Below are 15,791 nucleotides of genomic sequence, written 5' to 3'. Positions count from 1 at the left end.
TTTTTTCACATTAAATTTAGTTTTATAAACAAATTTCAGAGACAGACAGACATTTAACGATTTAAATCGTAGCATTACGATTAGAATGCTAAAAACAAATAAAAACGTAAGGGGAAATCAACGTTTTACGTACGTAAAATTCTATCGGAAAATGAAACAAAATGTAAATATTCAATGAAAATCATCGAATAACCCAATTAAACTACTCACAAACAATAAATTTGCTCTCAATTCTAATGAAAAACTTCCACAATTAATCAATTATTATTTAAACAGAGAAATTACTGAATAAAAACCAAAAACATCAACACATCACTGACAAGAAAAATGCATAACGGCATATTTTCAAAAAATTATAACAAAGTACTTTACCCCGCTTATAGACGTGGAGTTTTGTCACTCAATAACAGCAGAACATTCAATCGTGAAATATTAAATTAAACCATTAGAATCATTTATTAAACTCGCATTTAACTGTCTTGTGAAGTTAATTCCATTAATAAATAATCAATAGACATGGTAAGTACTGCCTATTTCACAAGATATTAAGTTTGCTCAATTTAGCCAAAAATCCAATTAACTTTCGAATTCGTGTCATCAATAGGCTGGCCCAGCAGCATCAAACACTAATGTAGGATCAAAATCCGCAGCACCACGAGGCGCAGGAAGTGCACCAAGTTCCGGAGGAAACTTAAAACAGAGAAAAACAACATCCACATCATCAACCACCGCTCCACGAAGCAATAGAACTGCTGGATCTGCTGGTGGTATGTGGCGTTTCTACACTGACGATAGCCCCGGAATTAAAGTGTAAGATGACACATCTAATGACTTAAACTATAAATTTGACCTAATTATAACTTTAATATTGCAGTGGACCAGTTCCAGTACTTGTGATGTCACTACTGTTCATTGCTTCCGTCTTCATGCTTCACATTTGGGGAAAGTTCACTAAAGCTTAAGTTCATATAAAATAATATCTTTTTTTTTGTATGTGTTTCTTGTTAAGACTCCTATAAACCTAATCCTTAATTAAAATGAAATGAAATTATCCAATTTTAATTTTCCTAAAAAAAAACACAAGATTTTCTCATATTTTTTATTCATTAAAGATCAATTGAGAAGAGAATATTATAATAATATTAAATTAATTTAAATATGAGTATCCATTCCATGGATGATAATAATGGACAAAAAAGTAAAAAAAACATAAATAAAGCGGATGAAAGAGTTTATTACATCGATATGGCATGAGATTCGTTCCTTAATAATGTATATCTTAGTGACTTAACAGTTTTGTTGAATTTGCATGATTTGTGATTGCCCTGGTGCTTCCGATTGTTGTTGCTGCTGTTGCTGTTGATCCTGTCCATTTGATTGTGAATTATTTTGATTGTGGCTCATTTGTTGTGATAATTCTGCAAATGGAATCCAGTAAGAATCAAGTGTCATAAATTTTAATTCCACATCACCTACCAGCTTTTAATCGTCTCGCAATATGCGATCTCATATGCTTACGTAGATGATCTTTACGATAAAATCCTTTGCCACATTCACTACATGAATGCTTCTTATTGCCGGAATGTATAACAGCATGAAGACTCAGTTGTTCTTTTCTTTTGAATGCTTTGAGGCAATGACATAAATAAGGACGTTCCGGATTATGTGATTGTTTGTGTCGTGTCAAATGATCTTTACGTTTTAGTGCTGCGTTGCATATTTCGCATCTGTAATGGGAATTTGATTACAATCAGAATTAATTGAGATGTGATTGAGAACCTTACAAATTATATTATTCAAATGGAATTGTGAAGTTTCGAAACGTTTAAAACTGTGCAATTGTTTGGGATTTGTAAGGTTTTAATGGAATTGTGGATTATTTCAAAATTAAGAAATCCGTTACAGGTTCAACTTTTTAGAAAACTGCCCAAAATTCAAAATTTTGAAAACCGATAGAAATTCAAATAGTACAAAATCGTTGACATTTTGAATTTTTCAAATCCGTTACAGATTAAAAGTGGTAAAAGCTCATTAAAGTAATTAAAGTCGTAAACTCACACAAAGCGTCTTTCCATGTTTTGGTGTCCAATCATGTGCTGATCGAGAATTTCCCTAAAAATCATTAACAAAATATTTAACTCAACAATCAACAAAATTAAGAATCCAAATTTACTTCTCCGGATAAGCAACTTGACACTCAGGACAGACAAAAAGCATGGATCCATCAAGTGCGAATTTTAATCGAATTTCTCCAGCTTTCGGTCGTGGCTTTTTCTCTTTTGGCGCTTTCTTTTTCTTCTTCTTCTTTGTACTTGTTGGATTTGATGACGTCGTGGTATTTCCTGTTGGAGGTGCTGTATTTTGCTGAGGTTGAGTAGGAATTTGGATAATAGGCTGATTTGTTTGAATATTCTGCTGTATTGGCTGTATGATGTTAGCGATTGATGACGTTGTTGGAATTAAATTCAAGCTCTGTGAAGAGACAGGCTGCGTCTGAAAAATTGAGCTCTTTTGAGGGATTCGAGTGGTATTATATGGAAGTAAGCTCAATACTCACCGTACTAACATTTTCCTTCTTAATTGCAGCTGTTTCCGCTGAATATTTAAGGAAATGATGTAGTGTTGGCAAATGACTTAAATAGTCAGCAACGGATGATGTCTGTAAAACTCTTTTAGTCGAATCATTTCCAACTGATTGTTCTTTAAGCAACAAACTTGTAATATCTTGTGATAATTCTGATGTCGTATGTGATGTTGTTATTGATGACGTTGGTGCACTCGTCGTATGGACATAACTTGTCTTTGGATTCTCAGCCTGTTGTTGATTTGTATTATATCCATATTGTAAATGTGTTGTTGATGTTGTTGGATAGTGTGTGACGTATTTATTTATGTTTGTTGATGCCATATCCTCAGCACGAAACTTTACTGGATTTGTAGACGATGATGTTGGCGCCTGATAGCTTGTATATCGATTTTCCTGAATGAAAACAATATTTTAATTATAATAAATGGATAGAATGAAGTCATTTACCTGCGTTGAGGGAGTTGAGGTCACTGCAGCTGTCGTAAATTGATGGTGAATCGACGGAAAACTCCCAAAAGCTGAAAAGTTCATTTTGAAGCTTGAAAGCTTTTACTTTTACAATCGAAAGAATTAATTAGAGTAAAAAGCTGGTCAATAAGACTTAAAAGTCAATATAAGCTTCAAAATAGCCACAAAAAATACATAAACACAACTTTTTCTTCTAAAAATGCTTTTTTTTTCATCAACAGTGAAAATTTTCCTGGAAATGAAAAATCCTTTTCCCATTACGGAAAACAACGTCGACGTAAGGAAGAAAGCTTTCCATTGGAAGTGAAAGCACGTGTCATGAAGCAATGTTTTGTAAACATGTGGGCAGAATAAGGTGAAAGGAAAGGAAATTTTTGTTCACAAATCACTCACACTCTTCTTTATTCATTGACTAGACTATGTGCTATTCATATTTCGTTGTGCCATTGACTTCGGGACGAGATTTAAGATCGTGATAAGAAAAAATTTGTTTCAAAATACATTGGCAGTGAATTATTTTTTTCTTCTTATTGGGTGTATATAATGAACTGGTTGCAACATGCGAATGTAATGAGAGATTTTAAGGGCAATAAACTTGATTTGCTGCTTTGAATTCCAATATATGTTTTAAACGGTTTTTTGAAATTTAAAAATCAAAGTTCAAAGTTTGAACTGTTAATTTGAAATTTAAAAAGCCGTTAAAACTTAAAAATGCCATCAATTCAATAATTAATTAAATTATCTAATCTTGTGACATCATAGTCGTTGCCATAGAGCAACTTCTTGCATTTTATAGTTTTAAATTAATTAAATTTCCCATAAAATAATAAACTTTTTAATTATGTCCAATGGACATCGATGTCACAGTATTCCCCATCTATAGCACACAATTTAACATGGAATTGCAGTTGCCTTGCAAAATATGCACTAAACAATTCGTATATCGCGACCAATTCATGAATAAATTAATTAGATAGATAAAAACATGATAAATTAATTAAAAGTTAGACATAAATTGAATATTAATGATTTTTAAAATTCCTTATCAATTAAAAGCTTTTTTTTCTCTTCAATTTCTTGAAATTTGGTGTTCAACATTACTAAACTCAATGGCACGATCTGAAGTATTCCAGGAATTTTGTTTCAATCGCATTCTCATGTCGAGGCCTTTAACATCAGTGGCAAGTGAATGTTCTTTGTTTTGTAGATCTTGATCAATTTTAGCCAGTTGAATTTCCAAATAGTTGTGCATACCTTTGGCATTCAGAATTCTCTCCTTCAATACCTTACGAATTTCACGTAATTGTACGACTTCGTCACATAAGCCATCATAGACGGAGTCTAGGACAAGTTCCATGCCGGATCTATAAGTTTAGTGATAGAAAATGAGTCAGATATGTTGAGTTGAGGTTAGGGTAGGTCAATAGATTTATAAGGAATTAGGTAATATTGAGGGTGAGCCAATAGACTAACCAAAATTAAAGAATTAAGAGAAAAGTGGAAAAAATGGCTAAAATTCTGCAAAAAAATTGAATATTTTAGCAATTTTCAAGGGTGAGCCAACAGACCAATAACAACACAAAATCATGAAAAGTAAATTTGGGAACAAGCTTGATTTATGTTGGTACAAGACTATCATCAGGTAATTACTCGGAGCCATTTGACATCCGAGCAAGTCATAGAGTTCCAGTTTCTCCTTCTTGAACAAGAATAATGATTGAGTTCAATTCCAATACTTATTTCAATCACAAAAGTATGATGGACAAGATCCTGAAACTCGTATAAGCTCCTATAAGCTCACATAGGTTGTCCACCACTGACCTAGAGGCTAAAATCCATAAGACTTTAAAAAAATCCACCAAAAACTCCATAAATTCACAAAAAAATATCAACCTCCATCCATTGGCTCACCCACCAAACAAAAATCGTAAGGAAAACAATTTCAAGTATAAAGCTTGACTAATTAATAAGTTTCATGTACCTATTTGTTCTATTTTCCAAACGTGTCTCAGTTAATTTCAAAGCATTGTCCTTGACTCTCAGCGTTTCATGCAAGTCACTTATCTCTCGTGCTACCTTTTCTAATTCATCTTGGGTCTATTATTAGTCACATAGACAGATATAAATAAAATAAATTGTCAATGTACGGAAGTAAATTGAATTAAAAAAGAAGAAATAAAAATAAAAAAAAAATTAAATTAAATTAATTGACATACGGTCGATGACAAAGATCTTTCAGTCCAAGGTCAATGCATACCTTATTCTTTTGCCATTGCAATTCATTACGTTGACGTTGTGTTTCAAATATGCGCCTACGAATTGTATGCTCCGTCTTTTCCTGTTGTGCATGCAACAAGTTTTTAGCCTTTTCTCGTGCCACAAACAGAGACTCACGTACAGCGTAAGATTCCTTTAATTCTTTGTCGGATAAGAGCTTTAGTTCCTTACAATTTTCAAGCCATCCATTGTATGTACAGGCATTACGAGGAACTCGCAATGGATCAACTTTATACGTAATAGACGAGCACTCCTTATTCAATGCCATTTGTTCACTGTCAATGTCGTGTGCCTCGCGTTTATCCTCTATATCGATATTTAACTTGAAACGGACTTCAATTAATTCATTTAATTTATTCCATGCTAGAAAGAAGTAAGTAAATAAATAAATTTTAATGAAAATAAATGAGAGCAAATTTGACACACGGGAGTGAATGATCTTTATGGTTGAATTGCATTGGTATGTAGTGCCAATTGACTGTAATGTGAAGAAATAAGTCGGTGAGGAGAGTGAATGCAAAAAAAAAAAAAATCCAAAAATGGCTAAAAAGCTACTTTCGTTATCTCGTTCCAAGTTTATTAATGATTTCTGTTTCATTTAATGGCTTAATGTGTCTATATTTGAGCTAATCAGTAGATTTTTAGCGCATTTTTCAAGTCACCCGAGAAGTGCTTTATGAAATGACAAGTTTTATCTTAGTTGCATTCACTTTTGAGAATCTTTTGCTTTATATTAATCCTTGGTGATGTCGTAGACATTATGTGAATCCATGTCAGATCAACAATACTCTATATCAGTATTGTCCAACATTTTTTGTTCCTCGGCGCACCTTGGTGGTGGTAACCATGATCGAAACATCACACGCATTCCGATTCATGTCGTTTCCAACACACCGTGCCGACATACAGGTTGCCCTACACTCCTTTATATAATAACTCAAATATTGATCTCTAGTGAGAATCCAACATAAATTCTTAAATAGAAGTTGTAGAAAAATCGATCGCAAGATTTGATCATGACCAATCAACCAACCAACAAGAGCAACTCAATAAAAATCGTTTAAAAAGAGTGGAACATACATATATCCGGTGTGATACCTAACTTCTCGACAACTAAGACCTTACTCTCGCTTTGGAAGATTTGCCTTTATATAGTTTGATATCCCAGATTCCACTCTGCTTAGACACCACACCCTCTTACTCTTAACCTGCTTAAGCTCTGCTTTAGGTTAGTTGCATTTGTTAAGTTATTATTCACTCTATAAGAATTTACATATATAATAATCATGAATTCATCTTTTTCACCACAGATGCAGTAAATTAAAGGAAGGACTAAGCAAGTTCTAAAGCTGCCAAACAAGAAATCATCATCATATTCCAATTATGAACAACAATTGCAATTTTCAAACAAATTTTGTATCCCTAGCTGGTTAATCGGTGCAACATCCGGCACCAGGTCGGGGTAACATTGGCATGGTATCAAGTTTGAGCCAACTCAAGAGTCACGTCGACCTTGAACCGGATTTTTGATCGATTAACTGATTTGTAACCAAGTGGGCAAAAATGCGTTATAACTGGATGATGGCAAGTTAATGTCCAGTTCTAATGAATTTTTGTCCACTCGGAGTGCTATTCGCGAATAATAAGTACAAGCATTTGATGTCAACTGCCATAATTTTAAATAAAATTATTGATCCAACTAAAATTCCCTTAAAAAAATTCATGTACAGCTCGGGCATCTTGAAAATTATTATTGAGAAATGGACAGTTCATTACAATTTAATTAAGTAATTATTTTTGTGGGCGTCTTAAGCTTCACACGACAACCAGTGATAATTTCACAAAAAAAAAAGCAAATTAGCAAACCTGCTTGACACTGATCTCTTAATAATCGTTTATTGCTTTCCACAATACACAATTCCGTTTGCAATTCTTCATCGACACTGTCATAAGTAAGTTCAGGTGGTAGACGAACATCACGTTGTGATATACACTCCGACACCACAATAAGTGGTGTAATTTGAGATTCCAAACATTTCTCGGTCATCTCCTTTTCATCCTGCAACATTTTAATCTCTTTTTGGATACGCTTATAGCACTCAACCATCGTTTGATGCCAACGATCAAGTTCAGCAACACGATCAGCAAATCTCTCATTATTATAGTATGTTGACCAGAAGGATTCGACAGTACTCTCATTCCTTAAATTTCTCGATGCTTGCCTTAAATTGAAGGCATCAAAACGTTTCGTTTCAGAATTACTGCTTAGTTGTGCGATTCTCAGGTTCCAATCATTGAGCGAGAGATGCTTTAGTGGTTTCTCAAATGTTACAACCGATTGTATTGCAGCCATTGTAAAGATTCGACTTTTAATAATGAAAAATTTGTGTTCAACTCCGATTCAACTTGGGACGAGAACTGAACTAGAAAAATAAAGGTCTATCGATCAAACAAGAGTATGGTAGGCATGAATATCAAGGAACTCATCGCAATGGAATGTTTCCATGTAGAGTTGAGTTATTTATGCATATTCCCTCATATTAAATATTTATATATGCGTCGTGTGACGGTTCTGTTTTTTCGTTCCCCTTTTTTTTTATGCCTTACAATGTTATGGTTTATGCTGCACAAATCAACATAACCTGCAGAGTTTGTTCAATGAGAAAATTGATTTTTGCCCATTGATAGGCAATGAAAATGGATTTTTTTATGAAAATAATAAATTAAAGTATACAATTATGTGCAATCGCGTACATTAATTATGGTTTATGTTTGTGAATTTGAGAATGTTGAAGGAATTTTATATGTTTTGTGACATACTTATGGTAGAAAGTTATCTAATGCGATTTGAGTATTGATTTTGGAGTTATTTATGATATATTGAAGGATATTTGCAGATATTGCTTTAGATGGAGGGATATGAAGTGCTTTGTAGGTTGGAATGATTTGATATTCATTGTGATTTCATTGTCTAGTTTTGGAGTTGGTTATGACTGTCAAAAGAATTGCATTTTTATGACCGAGAACAATTCTTTTGCTCTTCTAGCTAACTCCATCTAAGTTAGTTGAGTTCTTAACTCAGAAACCAAATGAAGCATAGGAAATGTTCTAGCTAGTTAGTTGTTAGATTAGTGGGGATGAGTATGACTCCATAGAGAGTCACAATTTGAGTGTCGCAAATACACAAATCGAGTTGATGTGGTTAGAAACAGCGAAAAAGTACCCAAATCCCATTAGACTTCCCCTCATGTGGACTTGACTCTCGCCTTAGACCAAATTTAATGAAATCTGCCCTCAGGTCAAAGTACCCGAAGAATTGCATTGAAGAATACCCGAAAGCAAAAAAACGTCTGAGGTCGGAAATCATCGAATTTGGCCCAGGGTGAGCGCAAGTTTTCATGAAAGAAAGTCTAGTGAAATTGGCGTCCTTTTTCGCTGTTTCTAGACACACATTCGTCCAATTCTATGAATTGTGGTTTCCGAGCTAGCAATACTAAGAAGAGTATCCTACAAGTCAACAGCCATGGCTAATTCTGGTCATATGTATAAACATATCTCTAGATTCATTTTTAGCTACCCTTGATACCTCTAATGACCTTGAAAATTGCAACTCAAAAAAATCCGAAATTTTCAAACTGAATTCTTTTTGCTCTTATTTTATACCCCTAAAAACCACACGAGATTAAAGCATAAAATTTCAAAAATCCATAAAAAAAGCATAATATTTATTCCTGACCTACACAAAAAAAATCATACATACCAATTAACAAGTCATTAAAGTGTTTTAATTGCCCAATTAATTATGCTGAAAGAGATTTTTTTACGAGTTTTAATATTTGTCGCCTTCTTACTTCACGGCACGAGCGTCATGGTGTGGTGATTTTATTTACCATTTTTTTTATTTTCATTCATTTATTGATTTACTTAAAATTCGTGACCTTCCATTTCAGCTTACCAATTGAACTTGTTTTACTTTTTTTTTTTTTAAATTCTCTAAAACGAAACTGAAACTTTTTTACAAGGCGCGTACAAGAAAAGAAGAAATAATTTCACTTTCAATAGTCTTGTGTCATCGTTCCATTGTTTATTGACGACAAGGATTCTTCAGTTGATCATGATTATTATGAAACAGAAGCTCATTCATCGATGACAAAAATACGTGTGCGGAAAATGGCTTAATTGAATTGAAAATGTAGATTTTGCTATAAAATTGCCAGCAAGAGATGTCTTATTACGCACGTATTTACAAAGAGATATCTAATGAATATTATGCACGTAAAAAATATTGCGAAATTGAAGTTTAACCGGTATGGAATAAAATTATTGCCCGAGTGCTGCATTTCTTCTCTTGGTAAGCTTGCTGTGTACATGTACACAGAAATTGTTTGATTGATGAACTGAAATTTAAATCGAAATTCTATTTAATGACTTAGAATAAGAAAATGAAAATTGATAACGATCTTTAGAAATTTAAATTTTATTTCGTTAAATTTATCGAAACTTCTGAAGTCTTCAAGTTGATCCAGATTTTCAGTCTGCAAATTAAGAAAATACAGCAATTTTAAACATTTAAGTGAATTTTGATCAATTACAGTGTTAAGAATACTAAGTAAGTAAGAACAGTAAGACACTAAAGATGAGCAAAGCAAAGAGAAAGTGAGTAAATATAAAACGTCGATTGTTAATTTGGTTAATTAAAAGAAATTTGAGTCTAATTAAAAGTTTTCATCTAACATCCAGAAAGAATTAAGGTTAATAATTAGTGTTGAGTTTTTTATATGGAAAAGTTCTAGTTTCTAACTCCATCTAAAATTAATTCTGCTGAAAAGTATATCTAAAGAACTTAAAAGTACATAAAGATTTTATCTGCTGCAGAAGCTAAAAAGGACATAATTATGTATAACTGGCGCATGCGAAAACTTTATATTGAGATTATATATGAGTTAGTCGAAGTGGCTCAGTGGTTAATGTTTTAGTACTTCGGTGCCTAATTATTTCAATGTCGACCCTGTAATCATGAGTTTAAGACTCGGTTGAATATATTTGTCCTTTTTCGAATCATATGTAATAGAAACGTGGGTTTCAACCATTCTTTGTAGACTCCAGACAGTAATGTCGTCTAAAGAGTGATTCTGATCTTACTTTCAACTAGGGTTCGACAATTGCATGCAAGTATGCGTATACTGATGAAAGAATTCTGCATTAATTACTATAAATACCTACTTTAAACTTATGAGTGTAGAGGTTTGACGCACCCTAACTCATTAGACAATAATTAGTCGCGAATCGCCAGCCCGACTCTGAATATTAATGACAATAAGTATTTAATACATCTTAATAAGTGCACAGTTCGGGCACCAAGCCTTCCAGACATGAAACACATTTAATGCTAATTTATTTCCTACTGTAACAGAAGTGAAAAGTAAATGACATAAATTGAATTTTAAAATAAATCTCTTTTTATTTTTTTTCTTTTAATTATTTGTCGTATTTTTTGTTTCGTTTTAAGGAAATAGTAGAAAAAATTTATCTTAATTTCTTCTTTCAAGATCAATTAAATACATTTTGTTATTTCTTTTCCTCGTCATATCTTTTTTTTTACACATTTAACACATTCTTGTATCACAAAGAAATTTTACATACAAAAAAAAAATATAGAAGGTAGATGAATAAAGTGGAGCATTTTGTTTGAAGGTAACATGAGAAAATATATATATCATATTTATAATTGTGATGATTGATCTTAATAATCTAATGAAAATCCAAGTTGTTTGCCTCAAAAAATAGTAGTTCAGTATCGTTTCGAGGGGGGAGGGGTAGATAGAGTTTAATTTGTGAGATATAGAATTATTTTTTAAATAACATTTTGGTGTTGTCTCAAAAACTTTTTTTGTTTTTTTTATACAAAATTTTTATATTTAGGCATGGGCTCTATCTTTTGAGTTCTTGACATCAGCGTGGAAACCCCATTCGTCTGAGTAGTAATCAACAGTTCTTACATTACCTATTTTGGAATATTCAATTGATTAATTCGCATTTTATTTTCAAATTTAATTAGCGACTTACCATCAGGCTCGACAAGTGAGTATTGACCACGTACGATATCTCCATCACGTTCTTCCTTTTGATGCTTGATGTCACCGGTTGTTGGATCATTAACACCATATTCGAAAGCATATTTAGCGTATGAGTTGGCATAGACTCCATGATCATCCTATGGGAATTAAAAAATATGTATTTTCATGCAATTTAGACACTAATGACTGACTTACATATAAACCGTGTTGTTTGCTGATTACTGAGCTGAGGACAGCTGGAGCAGCTTTAACGATTGTGTGAGCTGGTGCGGCAACTCCGAAACTTCCATATCCGGCAGCATAAGGTACGGCTGAGTAAGCTGGGGATGCATATCCTGCATGTCCGTATGAAACAGCGGCAGCTGGTGCAGCATATGCTTGGTAGCTTGGTGCGGCATATGAGACTGCTGGTGCAGCATATGAAACTGGAGCTACGACTTTAGAGATGGCTGGTGCGGCGTATGAGACTGCTGGTGCAGCATATGAAACTGGAGCAACGACTTTTGTGGCAGCGTAAGCTGGAGCGGCATATGAGACTGATGGTGCAGCGTATGAAACGGCTGGGGCAACGACTTTAGTGGCAGCGTAGGCTGGAGCGGCATATGAAACTGATGGTGCAGCATATGAGACTGATTTGGCATAAGCTGGAGCAGCGTATGAGACTGATGGAGCATATGATACGGATTTAGCATAAGCTGGGGCTGCGTATGCTGGTGCTGAGTAAGCTACACTTGGGGCAGCGTATGAAACGGCTGGGGCAACGACCTTGGTGGCAGTGTATGCTGGAGCTGAGTATGAGACTGCTGGAGCAGCATATGAGACTGATTTGGCATAAGCTGGGGCAGCATATGAGACTGATGGAGCATAAGATACGGCTTTAGCATAAGCTGGGGCAGTGTAGGCTGGAGCTGCGTATGAAACTGATGGAGCAGCATATGAAACGGCTGGAGCAACGACCTTGGTGGCAGTGTATGCTGGAGCTGCGTATGAGACTGCTGGTGCAGCATATGAGACTGATTTGGCATAAGCTGGAGCAGCGTATGAGACTGCTGGAGCAGCATATGAGACTGATTTAGCATAAGCTGGGGCTGCATATGAGACTGATGGAGCATAAGATACGGATTTAGCATAAGCTGGGGCAGCATAGGCTGGGGCTGCGTATGAAACTGATGGGGCAGCATATGAAACGGCTTTGGTGGCAGTGTAGGCTGGAGCTGCGTATGAAACTGATGGTGCAGCATAGGCAACTGATTTTGTGTAAGCTGGAGCAGCATATGAGACTGATGGAGCAGCATATGCAACTTTAGCGGCTGAGTATGATGGAACAGCAGCTGCGTAGTTGTATGGAGCAGCGTAGCTTACTGATGGAAGAACAGCCTTGGTTACAGTTGGAAGTGCTGAGTATGTCTTAGCATATCCATATGAATCTCCTGCATAAGCAACACTTGGTTGTGCTACAAATTTAGCAGCAACTGGAGCCTCATATGTATAAGCATGACCTTCTGGTGGACAATCAGGTGCTGACATGACTGCCACAACGGCGCATGCTACAAATAATAATGTAGCGACGGTCTGTAATTAAAAAATATTTCATTCAATCGCTGTAGCTTGTTTTGGTTCTAACCTCCACGCAAATGGAAGTGATTTAAGTTTTAGAAAATGCATGGGAGTTGTTTGACGTAAGTAGCTTTACACTGTAATTTTAGAAATATCTCATTTTTCCGTGTTTGCTAGGTTTGATTTATACTTTCACAATAAATCGCTTAGTAATTCTTAGGATTTTTGAAGCTATAGATTAAGTAATATTATTGGTTGATGACTTTTAGAAGTTTGAACACCTGTATTAGGCGTAATAAGATCTATATCTATTATGAACAGCTCCAACAAAAGCTAATATTGGATACTTGATATAGGTGATATTATATAGTGAATGTAATGAGAATTCAAGTCAGAATCTCGAAAAATATGAAATTATTCTTGATTAAACTTGGATAAATTTAGAAACTAGAATTTAATTGCCTAGATATACTTCTTATGTCTGATTTAATCGAGTATTAAATTGACTAGTCCATATTAAGTATGATTCTTAAATTGCCTTAGTATCCTCATTGTAGTGATTTAGAAAAATCTTGATCAGAATCATTTATTATTCCTTATAAGTGCTCAAAATTTTCAATTCAATTAAAAAATCAGACACAAATTCCGAAATCGAGCTAAAGCTTTTTCTGCAATCCTCGCGAGAATTTCATAACTACGCATGACACAAAAATGCAACATGTCTTGTCATATTCATCAAATTCTTTAAATCACTGTCAACTTTTCATTCAGTCTCTTATTATTATTTTTTTTTCTTATTGCTATATGATGCAATATTGCATAATTATTCAACTTTATAAAATGTAGGTAAAATAACTAGATTTTTTCCGTCTCATTTAATTATTGGCTATTTTAATTTCACTTTCAATAAACAGCTTGATATTAGATCACTCGATATTATTAAGTCCATTTTGATATATTTTTTAAGTGTCCATAAGCATTTAATCCTTTTTTGTAATTCACAGAATTTTCACATCCATAACTCACCTTCATTTTTCACTATTAATTTATTTTTCTATCCTTTAAATAAGTTTGCAAATTATTTTATTTTATATTTTTCTCGAGCTAGACGCGAATTTAAGATCGTCAACGTTGTTCAAGCACCAAACGCACAATAAGTGAACTTACGCTATGCACCAAGCTTTTTAAAGTTCCACTTAATGTAGAGCAAAATCACGAGACTGATATTTTGAGTGCTTAAATTCTACACTCTTATATATTATTTAGCAAAAATATTGTTTAAAACCACTAAGTAAGTATACTTCTCACATGAAAAACATGCTTTTTTTTTTCTTCCATCCGATATACCCGTGTTGATCGGTTTTTGTAAACATATATGACCCCAGATACTCTACTCACTCATACTATAAGCAATTATTTATTGTATCATTGGAAAAAGTAAATCAATTCACATATTTTTTTTTGTTTCTTACAATTTTTCTTCTCATTTGGGTTAAAAAAAAGACACAAAAAAAAATAAGACTTCTTTATGCCTGTTTGTATGAAGCAAGTTAAGTTCAATCTACGCAACACCGTCCACTTAATTGTCCCCACTTTATTATTATATGTACGCGCGTTGTACTCGTATGTATGAATTTTTTTTGCAGGCAGCTAGGGTGGTTGCTGCACACTATTTGAAACACCTTTAAGTGTTTGTGTTTGTCTCTCATTTCTATCCATTTGATACACATTTTTTTTTTTTATTCAATTTAATTATCTGTGTCTGTCGAACTCAACAACTTTGACGAGCCGACCGCTTATTGAGCTGCTTAAAAATAAATATTTTTTCTGCTTGGCAAAGTGTAGTTGGCAGTTCTCAAGCAATTTAATAATTATTTACCGAATATGAAGTATTAAATTAATAAAAAATATTTGAAAAAAGAGAGAATTAATTTAATCTAGAAAAAAAAAATTTATCAATGCAACTGTGAAGGATATGTGAATCATAATTAGAGTCAATGCTGCTTACTTATATGATGCGAATACTGATATGAACATGAGTGAGAAGAAATAATAAAATGTTTATCAATAAATCACAGAAGAAAGAAAATTCTCAAGCGATGCAAATTTGTTGTTTCGCGCGGGAATTTGACGCTGATGGTGTGAATAAGCTGGTTCTTAAGATAATTGAAAGGAATTAAGAATTTGGCTTATTGACAAGTTAATATAGGATTAATTAAGCTTGATACAACTCAGTGGTCAAGACTCAGACATCGAAACTCAGAATCAGAGATCGAAGTCGATTCAGATTTTGTATGAAAAAGTCGACTTAAGTCAACTCGACTCCATACGAAATTCGGATCGATTTCAAGATCTACTCAAAATAATATCAATTGCATTAATTTATTATTCTTAGATTGTCTAACTTTATCTTACTACTTTACTTAGAATTTGATGTGATTCCCACACTTTTGATCAAGTTTTGAAGGAATTAATGTTTGGAAATATTTTAGAATATTGTAACCCTGGTCAACATATACTTTAATTTCCTTACAGAAATCATGATTTCAACATCTTTCTCTGATACCTTTTGTTGGACTAGAATTCTGAACACTTAAATTATCGATCTTGTCTTTCTAATTTCTCCACAAATTTTTGATACTTACATTTTTATCAATTAATAACTAAAATAGTACAAATCGATTAATAGATCAAAAATCTGATCAGTACGAGGCCAGTCTGGTGCCGAATTTCAGTATTAATCCGGTCGACACCATGCCAGGGTCACACCATGCCAACGCTTAACCAACTTGTGCTATTCAACCAAGCTAATTACTAATTCTATC

At 33.8% G+C, this 15,791-nt stretch overlaps 4 protein-coding genes across 4 annotated transcripts; 1 reads left to right on the top strand and 3 right to left on the bottom strand.

Moving 5' to 3' along the window:
* Positions 1-359: 359 nt before the first annotated feature.
* Positions 360-1,244, top strand: Sec61beta (Sec61 translocon subunit beta). The gene is made up of 3 exons (XM_070654005.1): positions 360-519; positions 605-810; positions 875-1,244. Exons 1-3 carry the CDS (start codon positions 517-519, stop codon positions 960-962), a joined length of 297 nt encoding a protein of 98 aa, XP_070510106.1. The 5' UTR covers positions 360-516; the 3' UTR covers positions 963-1,244.
* LOC139101125 (uncharacterized) lies at positions 1,127-3,258 on the bottom strand. The gene is made up of 6 exons (XM_070654004.1): positions 3,035-3,258; positions 2,558-2,980; positions 2,174-2,508; positions 2,059-2,112; positions 1,477-1,727; positions 1,127-1,418 (listed from the first exon to the last, which is right to left on the bottom strand). The coding sequence occupies exons 1-6, from the start codon at positions 3,116-3,118 to the stop codon at positions 1,288-1,290; spliced, it is 1,278 nt and encodes a 425-aa protein (XP_070510105.1). The 5' UTR covers positions 3,119-3,258; the 3' UTR covers positions 1,127-1,287.
* An 866-nt stretch (positions 3,259-4,124) lies between these two features.
* On the bottom strand, positions 4,125-7,685 carry LOC139101062 (tektin-2). Its single transcript, XM_070653929.1, has 4 exons — positions 7,199-7,685; positions 5,313-5,695; positions 5,037-5,152; positions 4,125-4,419 (listed from the first exon to the last, which is right to left on the bottom strand). The coding sequence occupies exons 1-4, from the start codon at positions 7,683-7,685 to the stop codon at positions 4,125-4,127; spliced, it is 1,281 nt and encodes a 426-aa protein (XP_070510030.1).
* Positions 7,686-10,807: 3,122 nt separating this feature from the next.
* On the bottom strand, positions 10,808-14,175 carry LOC139085588 (ice-structuring glycoprotein-like). The gene is made up of 4 exons (XM_070633672.1): positions 13,993-14,175; positions 11,605-12,981; positions 11,399-11,546; positions 10,808-11,336 (listed from the first exon to the last, which is right to left on the bottom strand). The coding sequence occupies exons 1-4, from the start codon at positions 13,996-13,998 to the stop codon at positions 11,251-11,253; spliced, it is 1,617 nt and encodes a 538-aa protein (XP_070489773.1). The 5' UTR covers positions 13,999-14,175; the 3' UTR covers positions 10,808-11,250.
* Positions 14,176-15,791: the final 1,616 nt, after the last annotated feature.

Source organism: Chironomus tepperi, unplaced genomic scaffold (assembly GCF_022539635.2).
Source record: "Chironomus tepperi strain 1889 unplaced genomic scaffold, CSIRO-AGI_Ctep_v1 contig_74, whole genome shotgun sequence".
NCBI lineage: Eukaryota > Metazoa > Arthropoda > Insecta > Diptera > Chironomidae > Chironomus > Chironomus tepperi.
This window is presented reverse-complemented; position numbering and strand designations above follow the sequence as displayed.

What these genes read in the sequence shown, in the direction of transcription:
- Sec61beta (XM_070654005.1), top strand. An exon ending in GATAGCCCCGGAATTAAAGT is followed by an intron (nt 811 to 874) that starts GTAAGATGACAC and finishes TTAATATTGCAG; the next exon opens with TGGACCAGTTCCAGTACTTG.
- LOC139101125 (XM_070654004.1), bottom strand. Translation starts at nt 3,118, where the DNA reads ATGAACTTTTCAGCTTTTGGGAGTTTTCCGTCGATTCACCATCAATTT. An exon ending in CAAGTTGCTTATCCGGAGAA is followed by an intron (nt 2,113 to 2,173) that starts GTAAATTTGGAT and finishes AATGATTTTTAG; the next exon opens with GGAAATTCTCGATCAGCACA. An exon ending in AACATGGAAAGACGCTTTGT is followed by an intron (nt 1,728 to 2,058) that starts GTGAGTTTACGA and finishes TTCCCATTACAG; the next exon opens with ATGCGAAATATGCAACGCAG.
- LOC139101062 (XM_070653929.1), bottom strand. Translation starts at nt 7,685, where the DNA reads ATGGCTGCAATACAATCGGTTGTAACATTTGAGAAACCACTAAAGCAT. An exon ending in AAGAGATCAGTGTCAAGCAG is followed by an intron (nt 5,696 to 7,198) that starts GTTTGCTAATTT and finishes ACTTCTTTCTAG; the next exon opens with CATGGAATAAATTAAATGAA. An exon ending in TGCAATGGCAAAAGAATAAG is followed by an intron (nt 5,153 to 5,312) that starts GTATGCATTGAC and finishes GACTAATAATAG; the next exon opens with ACCCAAGATGAATTAGAAAA.
- LOC139085588 (XM_070633672.1), bottom strand. An exon ending in GCAAACAACACGGTTTATAT is followed by an intron (nt 11,547 to 11,604) that starts GTAAGTCAGTCA and finishes TAATTCCCATAG; the next exon opens with GATGATCATGGAGTCTATGC. An exon ending in CTCACTTGTCGAGCCTGATG is followed by an intron (nt 11,337 to 11,398) that starts GTAAGTCGCTAA and finishes ATTCCAAAATAG; the next exon opens with GTAATGTAAGAACTGTTGAT.